Source organism: Elaeis guineensis, chromosome 11, assembly GCF_000442705.2.
Source record: "Elaeis guineensis isolate ETL-2024a chromosome 11, EG11, whole genome shotgun sequence".
NCBI lineage: Eukaryota > Viridiplantae > Streptophyta > Magnoliopsida > Arecales > Arecaceae > Elaeis > Elaeis guineensis.
The window spans coordinates 91,094,517-91,109,905 of record NC_026003.2 but is presented as its reverse complement, the minus strand read 5'-3'; the positions used below and the strand labels follow the sequence as shown (position 1 = coordinate 91,109,905).

The 15,389-nt window shown below is 37.1% G+C and overlaps 1 protein-coding gene across 1 annotated transcript; it reads right to left on the bottom strand.

Moving 5' to 3' along the window:
• Positions 1-4,290: 4,290 nt before the first annotated feature.
• LOC140852388 (uncharacterized) lies at positions 4,291-14,835 on the bottom strand. Its single transcript, XM_073245322.1, has 4 exons — positions 14,559-14,835; positions 10,205-10,278; positions 5,366-5,407; positions 4,291-4,356 (listed from the first exon to the last, which is right to left on the bottom strand). Exons 1-4 carry the CDS (start codon positions 14,755-14,757, stop codon positions 4,291-4,293), a joined length of 381 nt encoding a protein of 126 aa, XP_073101423.1. The 5' UTR covers positions 14,758-14,835.
• Between the last annotated feature and the right edge of the window lie 554 nt (positions 14,836-15,389).

The following is a 15,389-nucleotide window of genomic DNA, read 5'->3' as shown; positions in this document are numbered from 1 at the left end:
AGTCAAGTGATCCGATCAAAATATAATTTCACCAAGAGGCCAGATAAGTTCGATCGGTGGGAGGGTCTGCCAAAACTTGCCTTAAACACCATCAGAAATGGTCAGGTAAACAGACTACCAATTAAAAACCACCGGTCTAGTTTACCTTAGATACTAACTGGTTTAATTAGTTTCGATTAGATCAACCTAACAGTTCGTGCTAGACCGCTTAGCCAAGAATCAAGTCCATTTGGTTCTCGTTAAAGACATGGACTTGACCAACTACAACTATTGTAATTGATCTAGAGAATCCTTGACCTAATCTAAGACAACAATTGATTAGATTTAGTCAATTCTCTAATTAAGTCCATCTTTAATCTAACCTTAGGTCTAACCCAATTAATGGACCTAATTCCTACTAACCCAATATGTTATGGTTTGTGTCTTAGGTTCTTCAATTCACAATCCTAGAACCTAATCAAACAACTTCTTAATTCTTAATTAAGTTTTGGGCTGAGGGTTGGGGTTCGGCTTTTCGAAAATAATTTTTATGTTTGTAAAATATTTTTACAACATGGTTCTACCAACCAAGTTGCATGTTTGATTCATAATCAAAATGCAAGTGAAATAAGTATGAAACTACTTTAGATCTAATCTAAACAGATTCAAGTAATTGAAATAATTTCTACTTTAAACTGTGCAAATTTTCCAGACAAATATATGATGGTCGAGCCGGCTCTTCATTGAAGTCGAGCTGGCTCGACGACGTTTCGCCCGAGCATCAGTTCTGTCTGCTTGAGAGAGCCGGCTCGAATCAACATCGAGCCGGCTCGATAAATCCCCGAGCCGGCTCAGCTGTGTGCCCGAGCCGGCCCAGCTGGTTTCAGCAAAACTGCCAATGGTTCTTTGCACGGAAATTATTAACAAAGAGATTTCATTCTAGATTTAAACACCTTTTAAATCTAATAAATCATAAATTTAATCTAGATCACATCTAATAAATTTATGATTAAAGATAGATCTACACGAACTAGGATAACCTTTGCACTGTGAGGGGTAAACCTTACAGCAGGACAACCTACAGTTTGTGATTGATCTAAAAATTTTAATTCAGATTTAACAATCAGATTATAAATTAGATCTAATCTAAGAAATAATCTAAGCATGTATAAATAATCATGTAATAAACAACCTAGGCTCTAATACCAATTGAAGGAACCAGATCTAGGATTTCAGGGTTAGATCTTGAAACTTTTTCAAGATCAGGCAGCGGAAGACTAAAATAAATCAAAATTTATCTTATTAAAACCAAAGAATCCCTAGATCTAAAATCCTATTACATGATTATTACATGGCATTAAATTAGAAATTAAATATAAAGAGCAAGAACTACATGTTGATCATATCAACATGTTTGTAAACTACATCTAATGTATATAAAATATAATAGATCAGATCTATTATCTTGCAAGTTAGACGTTCTAACTTTGTTAATCCGGGCTTGAGGATGATGTTGCGAGCCGCACACGCATCCGGCCTCTAGAAGTCATCCACACGAGCCCACGAATCACGATCAGAAGTCCTGATTCAGGAAATCAGCACAGTATGCTAGTACTGTGCTGATCCTTCTTCGATAGTCGATCAGATGCCTCCTTCTTCTTGATTTAGATTCTTCCAAAGATGAGAAGTAAGAGAAGGAGTTTTAAATGTGAGACACTCTCAGAAAACTCATAGATGGAGGAAGAAAAGAGGTGAACTCAGCAACCCTAGAAGAAGATCCTCTTCTTCTTCTCTTTGCTCTAACCCAAACACTTAGTTTTGTGTCCATTATATCTCCACGCCCCAACACTCTTTTCTCTCTGATTTTCACATGCCCCAAAGGTCTCTCAATGCTCTGTAATCCCCGAAAATTTTAAAAAAAAATTCATCTTAAATCAAGAGATATAAAGAATCCTTGTCTAGGTCAAATACCTAGTCAAGAAAAATTCAAACAGGACAAAACAAGGGGTGCCCAACTCTTGGGCGCCCCCTCCTTTTTCTGTCATGGACCACCAGCAAAGGGCGCACAATATGTGCCATAAAATCCACGAAAATCCCAAAAAAAATCTGAATAAAATCAGTGCCATAAGGAAAGAGTTTTGGTTTCCTAAAATTCTATCTCATAGAATTTGAAATCCAAACTAATTCCTACTTTGACTTGGTCCACAACCACATTCCATGTAAGAGAGAGAGAGTAGAAAGCTTTGGGCATGCGTAAAGGCTTGGGAGAGAAGGTTTTGTCGCATAAAATAAAAGAGAGTGGGCGTGGGGGGCTAAGGTGGCGCAAGGTGGAATCCTAGTCTTACAAGGTTCAATCTATGACTTGTTCAAATTTGGTTTCTCAAACCAAATCAACCCAATTAAACTAGGTCTTAACCCAATTAAGAACCTAATTTAATCAGGTTAAATTAGATTTAAATCTGATTTAATTTTCTAATCGAATTAGAAATTAGGTTGACCCAAGTCCTAATTGAACTAGGACTAGTTTTTTCTTGCACTTGACTTATCCAATAAATCAATTGGACTTGATCCAATCAAGCCCAAACCAAATCTAATTAAATCATATTCAATTAGACTTAATCTCAGCCCATTGGCTTAATCAAATTAAGCCAATTAGCAATCGAATTGCTAATTGATCCTCCTGCAATACTTGCACTAGGTTAAATATCAATCGTATTGATCGTTTAACCTTAGAACGATTCTTAATCGTTGATCAACCATCCGATCGGATCGTGAACTCTAATGTGTGTGACCTCATAGGTCTGAACCTAAGTTGGTAGCAGAGGAATAAATTTCTGAACCAATCAAAGTGACCATCTAGCAATGGTACCCAACGGCCGGATAGATCGAATGTGTAAAACAACATCCTTAGAACCCATGCAGATATAGTTTCCATATAATTCATCCTCTTGACCAAAATGCTCATAGGACACCTCAGAGTTCAACTGTCAACTCTGATCAGGTTGTCCACATTGTATTTCAAAATATCAAATCCATCTGATGGATTACCCTGGCGAAGATTTTGCTAAATTGAAATACAGCGACTCATGCTTCTCCAACTCTTGGAGTGGTCAGTTCCATCTTGATCAAACTCCGACTTCACAAGTACTTGACTGTGCCCAGAAGCTTTTCGTCACTGAATTAGAAATTCAGTTAGTCCAGTACCAAAGCACAGTGAGTTGCTTGTAAGTTACTGAGGCGATCTCAAGTCTAAGGGACACTTATACCTATATCCCATCAGAAACATTCTCGACAGCAGAATGCTCTGGAGTTGGTCACGTTCCATGACGATGTACCTTTACATCTCACCTGTATGCCATACTAGTGTCTCCACACTCCTTGGTTAAGAGGACAACCAACCCATATGGCCTACAGCGACCTATGCTCGATAGAAGCTGTCGTCCTTATTAACAGCCTATCATTTGGTCGTGAACAGTTTTAAGGACTAATCGATAAATCCTCTCTTTATCGAACCTAAATAGTCCTAAGGATTTCATCACAACAACGGAGTTCATTAGAAGATGAAAACTTATGATGAAAATGCCAAAAATATATTTTATTTATTAATAAATCAATTACAATACAAGGTTGCTCAACCGTCAACAGGCTGACGATTGGCTTTTGGGACATATTTTCCAACAAATAAACCATATGAATAGAGTTCATATTACCTCTTTTAGGTGGCAAATATCAATACATTTTTGCTTCTTGAAAATGAGAGAAGCAGAGGTGAAGAAGTTGTCCGGTAAAACTAGGAAGTTCTACTGGTTATGTATATGACCTAAAAAGAGATGCCCTGGTAAAGTGGGATGGTTGGATTTACATCTAAAGATAAAAGAAAGAAGAACATAAAACCAGGTGAATTGGTAAAGAACTTCACTGGTTGTTAGACATAAGGACAATATATAGGATTTCTGAAGGCTTTTCATGCCAGATGACATGGAACTGGATGAGAAAGAGTGGCAAAATTGGATGCATAAAACTTATGGCTACTTTGTTTCAGATATGGCTAAAAATGTCATTTGTGCAGTACAATATCATGCAATCAGCTTTATTAGGTACATCATAATGAGCTTTGTCACAAGTAATATGGCTCCAGTCATAATCTAAAGAAGCGTAGAGAACCATCATATTAAAAACATAAATGCTTAATCGAACATATCGAAGCAACACCAATAATTATGTAATAGAAGCAATTTGTTTATTGATGGATGACAAATAATTGGAACATCAATGTTTCTAGGAGCGAAAAATGGCAAGAGACGAAGAGAATTAGCATGATTGTCGGAAAGTTACCTTTAAAAACTCACCATCTAGCTCTCTTAGGAACTTCTTAATCTGTAACAGAAACATATATACATTAAAGGTGGAAACAATCACCAGGGGAAGCAATTGATGATGAATAAAAGACCTACAAATGCGCATACCCACCTGAAAATAAGTTAATTTTAAACACATATAAAATGTTATAAAAAAATAAGAAAAAAAATAAAAGAAACTTTGTGAATATTTGCTTACTAGATAAGATAAATTGACACTTTTATGCCTTTAGCAACTTGTAAGAAACTTGTACATGGTATCTAGAGCCCATGATCACTGGAACGAGATGGTACCATCAATACCACACCACTGTAGCATGAAAATGGGACTGGGATGGGGTCCAAGTCACCAAAATGTGTCAAATTGAGATGTATTAGCTGTGTCAATTGAAACCAGCTGATAACAAGCCTGGTTTGGCCAATATGATGCACAAATCATGCATCCCAGTCACAATAGGCTGGTAATGGTGGCACCAAGGCCAGTTAGGTTGGCACCAAGGCCATCCTGGATGGATGACATTTTTTGTTAAAGAATTTAGATGTCGATATGGATATCAACACTCTGATACCATACATCCATTCAAATACCACTAAAATATTAAAAAACAGAATAAAGTCACCCTAATAAGCATATTAGGCATAAAAAACAAAAAATTGAAAACATAAAAATATAAAAGATACTCAAAATTGCATATTGTTAAAGTACCAATATGCAATGCCATATTATGCATGGTATGGAGCAAATCTTAGTTATCGGAGGCATGTGAGGTGCAGGTATGCATAAGCAGGTCTCTTAAAAAAAAATTACTAACAAAACACATAGAAAGCGAGTGCAGGAACAAGTTTCCGAGAAGATTGGGAAGCAGGTTCACCATCCTAAATGGAAGATTCTTGCTACTAAGTGATGAACTGGTATTGTACTGGTCTGACAGAACATTGGCACCATGGCAAGTAGCGGTTTTTGAATCCTTGCTAGAGTCTACTTTTTATATAATTTCCTTGCAAGCATGTGTGAAAGAGAAAGATACCCTGTCCATTTCATCTGCTTCAAATCCCAGTAGCAATAAAGCCTGAAATATGAAAATTGCTCAACATGTCAAAATTTGATAAAGTGGGATAACTAAATGGGATTTCCATAATGATAAGATTTTTCATCAGAGTAATGTCATATGAAGTCAAAACTATTTCTCAAGATGGAACATCTATCTTGTCTAGCAAACAGAATGGAAGCTACCATCGTGCGCTTGTGCTAGCATTCGGACTTCTGAACTCTACAAATAGGAATCTACAAATAGCTACTTTCATTTAACAATCATATGTGCATGTATATGAGGTTTTAGGAATCAAGGAAAAACCATTGTCATTATGTTTCTACTCCCACACAAAATAAGGATCAAAACTACTTACGAACTTAAACATCTACTACTAATTATGCCAAAATTTGACATAGCTAACCAATTAATAAGCACCTTTTGAAGACATATGGAACCATTTGTAGACCCCAATGAAGGTCATCAATGTCTCCTAATCACATTTAGAGTATTTTAAATGAATCTTGGTCATTAGTAGTTTAGAGGCAATAAAGAAATACAAGAAGACATTGAATCTTCTGAGGTTTATTTAAAGGATTATAGGATTCTTTACCAGCATATCAAGATTCCTCATTGCAACCCATAAGAGTACCAACAAACATATGATGCCAATACTTCTGGCCATGAAGAGTATTATGGTGACGTAACCTAACACCCATTAGATATCTTGCAAATTCTTATCAATCAACATCTAGGCACCACTCTTCACAAAAATTGAAATACAAACATATTGGAATGCTGCGACTGAAAGAAAAAGAAATTTATTTATAGAGTTTCAAAGAGGATACAACAACCAACATTTTCAAGAAATGTTAAAACTTCCATTAGAAGGGACCCCAATATAGGCCCCAATACATACAAATATACAATATTTCACAAAAGCTACTATACTAAATTTAAATAAGTTATCGTATGCAGGAACCATAATGACCCAGGACCTCATACAAAAAGACTAGCTAGAAGATATTATCTGGATCTCTTGGCATTGTATGAGTACCTAAGATCTACTTGGTATATAGCTAATGTGAGACTAAATACACGCCCACACCAGTCCTCACATACTCTCTTTGTTTAAGCCTTGGCATCCTCACCAAGTTAAGGGTCTAAATCTAAATAAATCCAATCAGAAACACCATGATCGGCTCATGATCAACCCCAAAAGGGCTTGTGATTCATGCACATGGGCTAGGCCCACCTTAATACTATTTGCAACAACCTAGTACCTCACTTAAAATGGCTAGCCATAACATATTATTTGGGTTCCTTAGTCCTACAAAAGTACCCAAGATCTATCCCGTACATAGCTAATATGAGACCAAACAAATGCTCACATGGGTCCTTATAGGAATAGGAACAGTCTTTGAACTCCTTATTTTGATCATGTATTGCATTCACATGTTACATTAGTAGCAATGATTTACCCATACACCTTATATAAGGTAAATTATTGCTTCCTTTTAGTAGATTTTGCCCCATTTTCAACTTTTCCAACATGTCTCTTCAAACTCAAGAGATATAAAAGCTAGGTTTTATCTTCTAATGCTAAGTAAAATGGCTTCAGAAACTTGTCATGACAAGTCACCAACACTTGAATCTCTCTATTGCATTGAAAACTTAGGTAGAAAAAAAAAATGCTAGTCGAGGGTGCCAACTAGTGCAATTGGTAAAATCAGTAGTGGTTGAGTAGCCATGACCTAGGTTCAAGTCCCACCCTCACCCTGATTTTGGCTGGGCTTCTTCCCATCCCAGTTCTCTAAAAAATAAATAAATAAAAAAAGAACGAAAAAAATTGCAGTCAATTTGCTGGAATAACCTTTTGGATTTATGCTTGCAAGTATGCTAGAGCTATGAAAAGAAAAACATAAAATTGGTTTGGTTCCACAAGAGGATCTCATATTCACTATTTCTCAAATATGTTAGAGATTTAGCCAATTGTTTCCTAAAAGTAAAACCAAGAGTTTATTGATGACACTTCCACTGATGCTTCTCCAAGTCTGCTGCATCTAAAATATCACCGATATTGAAATCTGAATGTGGTTGTCCATCTCAACCTCTAACTTTTCTCAAATGAGGTATTTGAAGGTGATGACATATTTTCATCTAAGAAATTATGTTTCTTCCTTCAGTAACCCCAATATGATAAATTCATCCACTAGGTGATATATTTCAGCATGCCTTCTACATGTAAGAAATGAAAATGACCTCTGATATTCTTTGAAAGCTTACTTTGCCAAGTAAAATATCTTTTTTTTCCTTCAATTGGTTAAACTTACAGATCAGTATGAATCAGTCTCATCTCTATTTGATTTTCTTTGAGTTGAGAGGTGATAGGTGTTGTTCAATTTTCTTGCCTTCTGTAGCTTTTTCAACCCTTGTTTTACATGGTGACTCAAATGTTTGAGCCATCAAATGGTTCTTCTTCTAACATAGGAATTTTGCAGCTTTAAGATTACCATCTTATTCCTTAAGATCCCTTTGAGTATTTTTCAGACTCTTATTCCTTATCTTAGCTCTCTATATGGGCTTCTTGCCATGCTTTGCTCTAAATTTGCCTATTTAGTGCCTTTTACTTGTCTCATCGAGCTTCGCCTCCTCTGACCTTGCAACCCTTGATGCAGCAGTTTGACATTCTGCAGTGTCAGCAATAAAGTGGGCCTTGGCAGTACCTCCCACCTTGCAAATTTGGTTAGCTGTGAAAGTAACAAGGTAGTGTGGTAAAAAAGTTTATGCTATCCATCTCTATTCAAAGATGTGATTGTTAAGAACTTGAGACCATATTGACAGTTCATCTCTGCAGCATCAAGAAAATTCTTTGTCCCATGAAAAGTACATGCTATTCATATAACCGATATTCAAGTTTGATGTGCAAATGAAGCAGAGGAACAGTTATTGCCACTGTGATTCTCATCTAGTCTATCGTAGAAAGCAAGTTGTGGAAATCTTCCATAGGCCTTTTGTATCTCAAACGGTAGAAGCATTTCAGAAATATTTGAGCTATGTTGAAGATTGCGGGATATCATCCAACCATGATTAATGAGAAATATTTGTTGGAAAAGATTTATATGGGGATGTAGCTCAAATGGTGGAGTGCTTTTTTTGCATGTGAGAGGTACAAGGTTCGATCCCCTGCATCTCCAATTAAAACATGTTTTCATAAAAAATGAAAGAATGTGCACTACTCAAAATAAAGAGGAAAACACGAAGTAAGATCACCATAAATAAGGTCTATAATGATACATATTGGCCGGCATGGCATTAGTAAGGGCACTTTTTCAATGCACAGCATCTAGTTACATTGTTTTATTTACTTGGAATTGTTTTCTAATGCTAGAGAGAGAAAATATTTTTTGCAACTTATTCCAGCACTCACTGTTCAAGTCTGGAAGCAAGGATATTGTTTTCTAATGCTAGAGAGGGAAAATATTTTTTGCAACTAATTCCAACACTTGCTGTTCCAGGCTAGAAGCAAGGAATGGTATATCTAAAAGTTCACCAACACCAATACCTTAATAAAGAGATACGATTAAAGCTTTCAATCCTCAAGATGATGAGTACAACAAATTCAGAGTGAACAATTCCTGATCATTTTTGATAAGCTTTACAAATTTTATTTAAAGCTTCCATTTTCTTGAACCCTTCTAAGTTCATATCTTAGAAAGGCCTATTATATAATAATTTAAAGTCATAAAAAACATTGCAGAAAACATGTTCCATTTCTGCTTCAATCAATCTGACTAATTGCAAGGGCCTGCTGAATTTTAATATGGGAATGTAGCTCAAATGGTAGAGACGTAGAGTGCTTGCTTTGCATGCGAGAGGTACAGGGTTCGATCCCCTGCATCTCCAATTGCTGCATGTTTTTCTTTTTATCTTTCTAATTTTATTTCATGAAAAATGAAAGAACTGGACTTCCACTTTTCAAAATAAGGAGAAAAACATTAAGTAAGATCATCATAAGCAAGGTCTCTACATCGATGTATCATGCATGCCTTATGGATTTAAATATCAATATATGGGCATGTATCAGTCACTGTAAATGATAGATGACTTAAGGTGATTTGGGCATGGCTTGCTAAAATCAGGGTATGCTGGGGTCCTTTGCACCAGTCCTTGACTGCTATAGTACGTACTGGCCAGTATGGCATTAGTAAGGGCAGTTTTTCAATCCCTGGCATCTCATTACCTTGTTTTAATTAACTTTAAATTGTTTGGTAATGCTAGAGAGGGAAAATATTTTTTGTGACATGCTCCAACACTCGCTGTTCCAAAAAAATAATAGAAAGGATTCATATATTTAAAGGTTCACCAACACTGATATCTTCAAAAGAGATATAGGATGAAAGCTTGCAATCCTCTAGATGATGAGTAAAACAAATTCAGAGTGAACAATTCCTTATCATTTTTGATGAGCTTTACAAATTTAATTTAAAGCTTCCATTTCATGGTACTGTTCTAAGTTCATGTCTTAGAAAAGCCTATCATATAAGAATTTGGAGTTATTTTATAAAAATATTTCAGAAAACATGTCCCGTATTCTGCTTTAATCAATCTGACTAATAGTAACGGCCTGCTGAATTTTAATCTTACTGAGAAAATGTGAAAGTCAAGGAGAAATCTAATTTGTTTCAACATGTACTTACATGAAAGTGGAAAGTTGTAAGAAAAAGTATTATGGCAAGTTTTTTCAGAAAAGATAGTCTTATAATCATGGATTTAAGGGTATGGCAAAGTCCTAGTCTAGATAATTAATCATCAATTGAGACTCTGGAGACTTACAGGTGGACCATACACAGGATCATCAGCATTCAAAGGAACGAATTTTGAATCTTCAACTAACTCACTTGGGAACTCTGCAACATGCCATCAATCACCAAATCTCATCCAAAAAAGCATTTGCATGGACAAAGCATAGATTGATAAGCTTGCATATAACATCCGTACTAATCCATATTGAAATTGTAGGGTAGTTGAATGAGACAATAGCCTGTAAGTTACATCATACAATCTAGCGGAGCAAAAGATATGAATGCCATTTTACCTCATAGAAACATCATTTTAATAATTTGCAGTATTTCAAATAGTCAAGTAGGCATTGCTCAAGCTGAAGTTGCTTCTTTCAGCTGCTAATCATTTTATTTTACACATAAGCTACTAGTACAAAATAAAGCATTTGAGTTCTTAATCCATAGATTAGGACTCCATCATGCAAAGAGCATTACTTTTTCTGTTAGAAAAAGTTCGTATTTTGTCTTCCACTTATACAGGATAAAAGGGAAAAAAAGGATACGAATAAAGTGATCAAAAAAACACGAGGATTAACTTATGCACGTACTAATATACATCAAAGAAAGATTTGCGGATTCGATATCGGAACCCATACCGACTGACCGACGGTATAGGTTGGTATGAATCCGTACCGGATCAGATCGGTGCGAACTAACACAGACAAAGAAAATGAATCAGGAGGAGGAAAAGAGAGAAAGAGAGAGAAGAGGGGAAAGAAAGAAAAGAAGGGAGGGGAAGCCATCGAAGAGGCCATCGGACAGCCTCTGACTGACTGCCATGGCCGTCGGACGGCGCATTCCACGCATGCGACACCACGGATGCCCTTGTTTCATGGATATTTTTTTAAAAAAAATTCAAAAAAGTATGAAGCTGGCAATTGGTTTGCCGGCTTCACTTAAGTAAAGCCGGCAAATGCATTGTTGGCTTCACTGTTTTCTATTTTTTTTAAAAAATTTTCAAAAAGTGAAGTCGACAATGGGTTTGTCGGCTTCATTTAAGTAAAACTGGCAAATCAATTGCCGGCTTTACTATTTAAACTGGCAAATTGATTGCCGACTTCACTATTCATCGTTATTTTTAAAAAAATATGATGAAAGAATAGGGGTAGTCGCCCTTATTCCACGGCCGTGGCTCCGCCCGCACGGTTTCTGCCACTCAGTGGCCACGACGGCCATCCGACAGCCACTCCATCGACTGCATCTCCCTCCGATACGTCACTTCCCCTCTTTCTCTCTCTCTCTTTCTCGCTCATTTAAAAGCCCTATCGGGCAACAGTTGAGCCGTGGAGGCTTCTGCAGCCCTCCAGCGGCCGCAGCAGGCCACCACCGATCTCTGATGGCGTCTGCTCTCTCTCCCTCTCCTCTCTCTCGCTTCCTTTCTTTTCCTCTCTTTCCCTCTCTCTCCTCCGGTATACCGCTTGCTCCGGCCAAACCATTTCGATTCCCTGCCAGTTCGGCTTGATACGGGATGTACCGATCAGTTCAAGCCGGTACGGAATTCTTTGCATCAAAGTATGATGATACCAAAATTCAACCCTCAAATCATCTTTCTTACCATAATAGAGTTTATAGCTACCAACATCCATAAAGAGAGATTCATACAAGCAAGGTTTTAAGTTCCGAGAAGACAAGGGGGCAACCTGGCCATCCGATCCAATTTCTATGAGAAAATGGAACTAGGATGGGATCAGGAGTCCAAAACCTATTCACATGAGGAGAGAAGAAGAAAAAGGAAAGAAAGAAAGAAAAGAAAGATGAAAAAAAGAAAAGTGAAAAGAAAGAAGAAGAAGAATAATTAAAAACAAGAAAGAAACAAAGAGAGAAGAAGACAAAAAAGAAGAAAAGAGAAAGAAGAAGAAAAAGAAAAAAGAAATAAAGGGATACTAGAAGGAAAAAGGAAAGAAAAAGAAAAGAAGGTAGAAGGAAAAGAAAGGAAGAAGGAAGGAAAAGAAAGAAAGAAGGAAGGAAGAAAAGAAAGGAAAGCAGAAGAGGAGAGAGATGAAGGATATCTACCGGGATACACGAGTAGAGCGTCCCATTCTATGGAGAAACTGAGACACCCCTATCCTACGGGATTTAAAATTTTGTATGCAAGTGTTTTGAAACGTCATTATATTAGAAAGTATGGATCAATTTACTCGATGTCCAATTGAATGCTACAATATTTTATCAGATGTCTCCAATAAAAATATTAAGACATATTCTCAAAAATGTTATAATATATTATTGGATGTCTCCAAAGAAAAGTTACAATTTATTCTCAAAATATTGAAACTTACAATAAAAAGACCAGCATTTGTAATACATGTCAGAGGAAAAAATTGTAAAAAGCATGGTTCATGGAACCATCCTGAATAGTCCAATTCTAAATGTACCGAACCGTACCACTGGTAGATTGCAACAGTCGAAGTGAGAAAATGATGAGGAGAGGGAGAAGGAGAAGAAAAGAGAGAGGGGGGAGGGAAAGAAAGAAGAAGGACAGAGCCGCTTCTCCAATCATTCGAAGGTCTCCGCAGCCCTCCAGTAGCCTCTCCCTCTCCTTTGCTCTCTTTCTCCCTCTCTTCTCTCTCTCTTCCTCTCTCCCATTCTCCCTCTCCCCCGCCCTCTCTGCTATGTCAGTTTGGGCCCGTCACGGAATGCCATAGGACCATACCGAACCATGCTGCCAGTCGATCAGTTTGGGCTCCAATACCAACACAATCAACCTTGGTAAGAAGCGAAAACAAGCAGATTGAAGATGTGAAGTGGCTCAAAAACCTTATAGAGAACAAAAAATTAGTCAATCTATCAAAGGTCCTCACTTATAAAGCCCTAGAAATGAATATCCTGTATTCCTTATTTACTTATAACCTCATCATATTTCAATAATAAATGCATATTTATTCTGAATTTAAACAGAAGGCAACAAATTAACACCTCTTGATATAATTTATCTATAGAAAATCATCAGAATTGAACTTCATTTTTCCTGATGTAATACTATCATAGTCATTTTTATGATATGACTCGAAGATTTTTGTCAAAATAAATATAATTAACCTTCCTGATGTTCTTCCATATCTTCAACATTCATCATTTTGGGCTATTAGATGAAAATTTTGCTGTAGCATCATGCGATGCCAGCTCATATGTTGGTTGAGAGGAAGGATTATGATGGTTAGCAACAAGAAGATTGGAAAAAACGTGACACAGTCAATCATTTGAGCTACTAGTGAAAGAGCAAATGGTCTTGTAGGCACTAGTTAATGGCAGATCTAGAGGAACAGCAGGGGCCCCAACTCCCCCAAGAAATAGAAAGCCTAGAAGCAGGAAACATTGATTTAGGATGTCACAGTTTCCCCAAGGATATGGAAAACATTATTTTTAGGTAAACTTCTATACAGGAAGCTGCATCTGCATCTTAAGCAAATCTTATTCCCTTTTTCTTTGAGAGAGAGAGAGACTTGTTTCTTCGTATGGCACTCCAAGCAGCTCCTTCTACAGGTAACTAAGTGAAAAACCTTGGGGAATTTAACACATTTTCCCTTTGTATCTCATCCCCCTTTCCAATTTCGGCCATATGGATAACCTTACGGGCCATGATTGTCTTCAAAGTGTATCCCCTTCCACAAAAGTCTACCGCCCAATTTATCCTCCAATATAAGGGGGGAAAAAGAAAAGAGAAAAGCGTTTAACTATTCTTAGTTTTTTTAAGAATAATAAGGAATCCATGCCCAGTTCTTCCTCTCAGGAAAAAGGGAAACCTTTCTGCCTTCCCTTGCTTATCTTAGTCTATATTAGAAAAGGAGAAGATTTTGCCGGAGTATCTACATACATGTGGATCCAGCTCCAAAATATCAATCACAGGCAACTCCTATCTCACAAAGATGTGCAAACAAAGCACTATTAGGAGCTAGGAGGTGGAGTTTTCCCCCAAATTACCTTCAAAAGCTTGACTTTATTTCTGTGGGGCCAAACAAAATTTTCCAATCTTACACTATCAAAGATGAGACTAGTGCTTCAGGTTTCTGTGCAATCTCATATCATGGCAAACAGAATTGCTTCTAAAATGTTGACAACAAAGCCATTGTTTGATCCCTTCAACACCTCCTTGCAGTTCCTTTTTTTGCAATAAAAAGGATCTTTTACATTGCAAAAGCAACATTATAAGTATCACTCCACACCAACATCTCTCCATTCATCAACTCAGCATCACATATTAAAGACATGCGACATAATTTCAGGAAACTATTTCAATATTTAGCTCCAGCTTAAATGGAAATCTACCAAATATTAATAGTTATTCTGTAAGCACTAGAAAATAGAATTATTTCAGACTCTACGCAGAAATTAAGAATTTAATGTACCTTCTGATGATACCCTGGGTTGCTGAGGAAATCGTTCATTGCCCCTCTTCAGGAAGGCGGTAGGACAGCAGAGCTTTAAAGAAGAAGAAGAAGAAGAAAAAGAACCAAGGGAGGCGAGAGAAGCATCAAATTTTAAGCTATTGGAGTAACCACTCGAAGGTAATCGAAGCCAGAAGATCTGGAAACTAGCCGTAGCCATTAAAACCAAACAAATTATTTCCCCCCGGCTTCTTCTTTCTTCCACAGCCCCTTTCGGATATGGCCGCTGGGACAGGCGCCACGTAAAAGAAAACGGGTCCTTTCCTGTCGGGTTCGAAATCCGCACCTGACATTCTTGGATTCGGGTCAGGTCCGTGCTACCCGAAGACACGAACCCTCATCACAGGAGCGATTTCCTCTATCCAACGTGGTGGAGAGGAAAAGAGAAGAGAGGAAGGAAGGGACGGGCCTCGGGCTCCCTTGCAATCGCCAACAGTGCTTCCGGCGATACCCATCTGAAGGAGATTCTACGCAATGTCAGATCCTCCACGACTCCTCTAACTCTCTCTCTATCTACTTTCTACCAAATTATTTTACTTGTGTTGTTTATTTGTTTAAAATTTTTTATCAAAATATAATTATTTTAAAAAAATTATCAAAATAATATTTTTTAAAAAATATTTATCAAAATATTATCCAAAAGAAAGTCGTCCTATCAATGTCAACTCACCACTTTTCACATCATGTGAAAAGGTGAGTCAGTAAAAGAGAGCCGCCTTACCGAAGGGCGACACATAGAGTCACCTTATAGAAGTGCGATCATATAAATTGCCCTTCCATAAGGCAACTTAT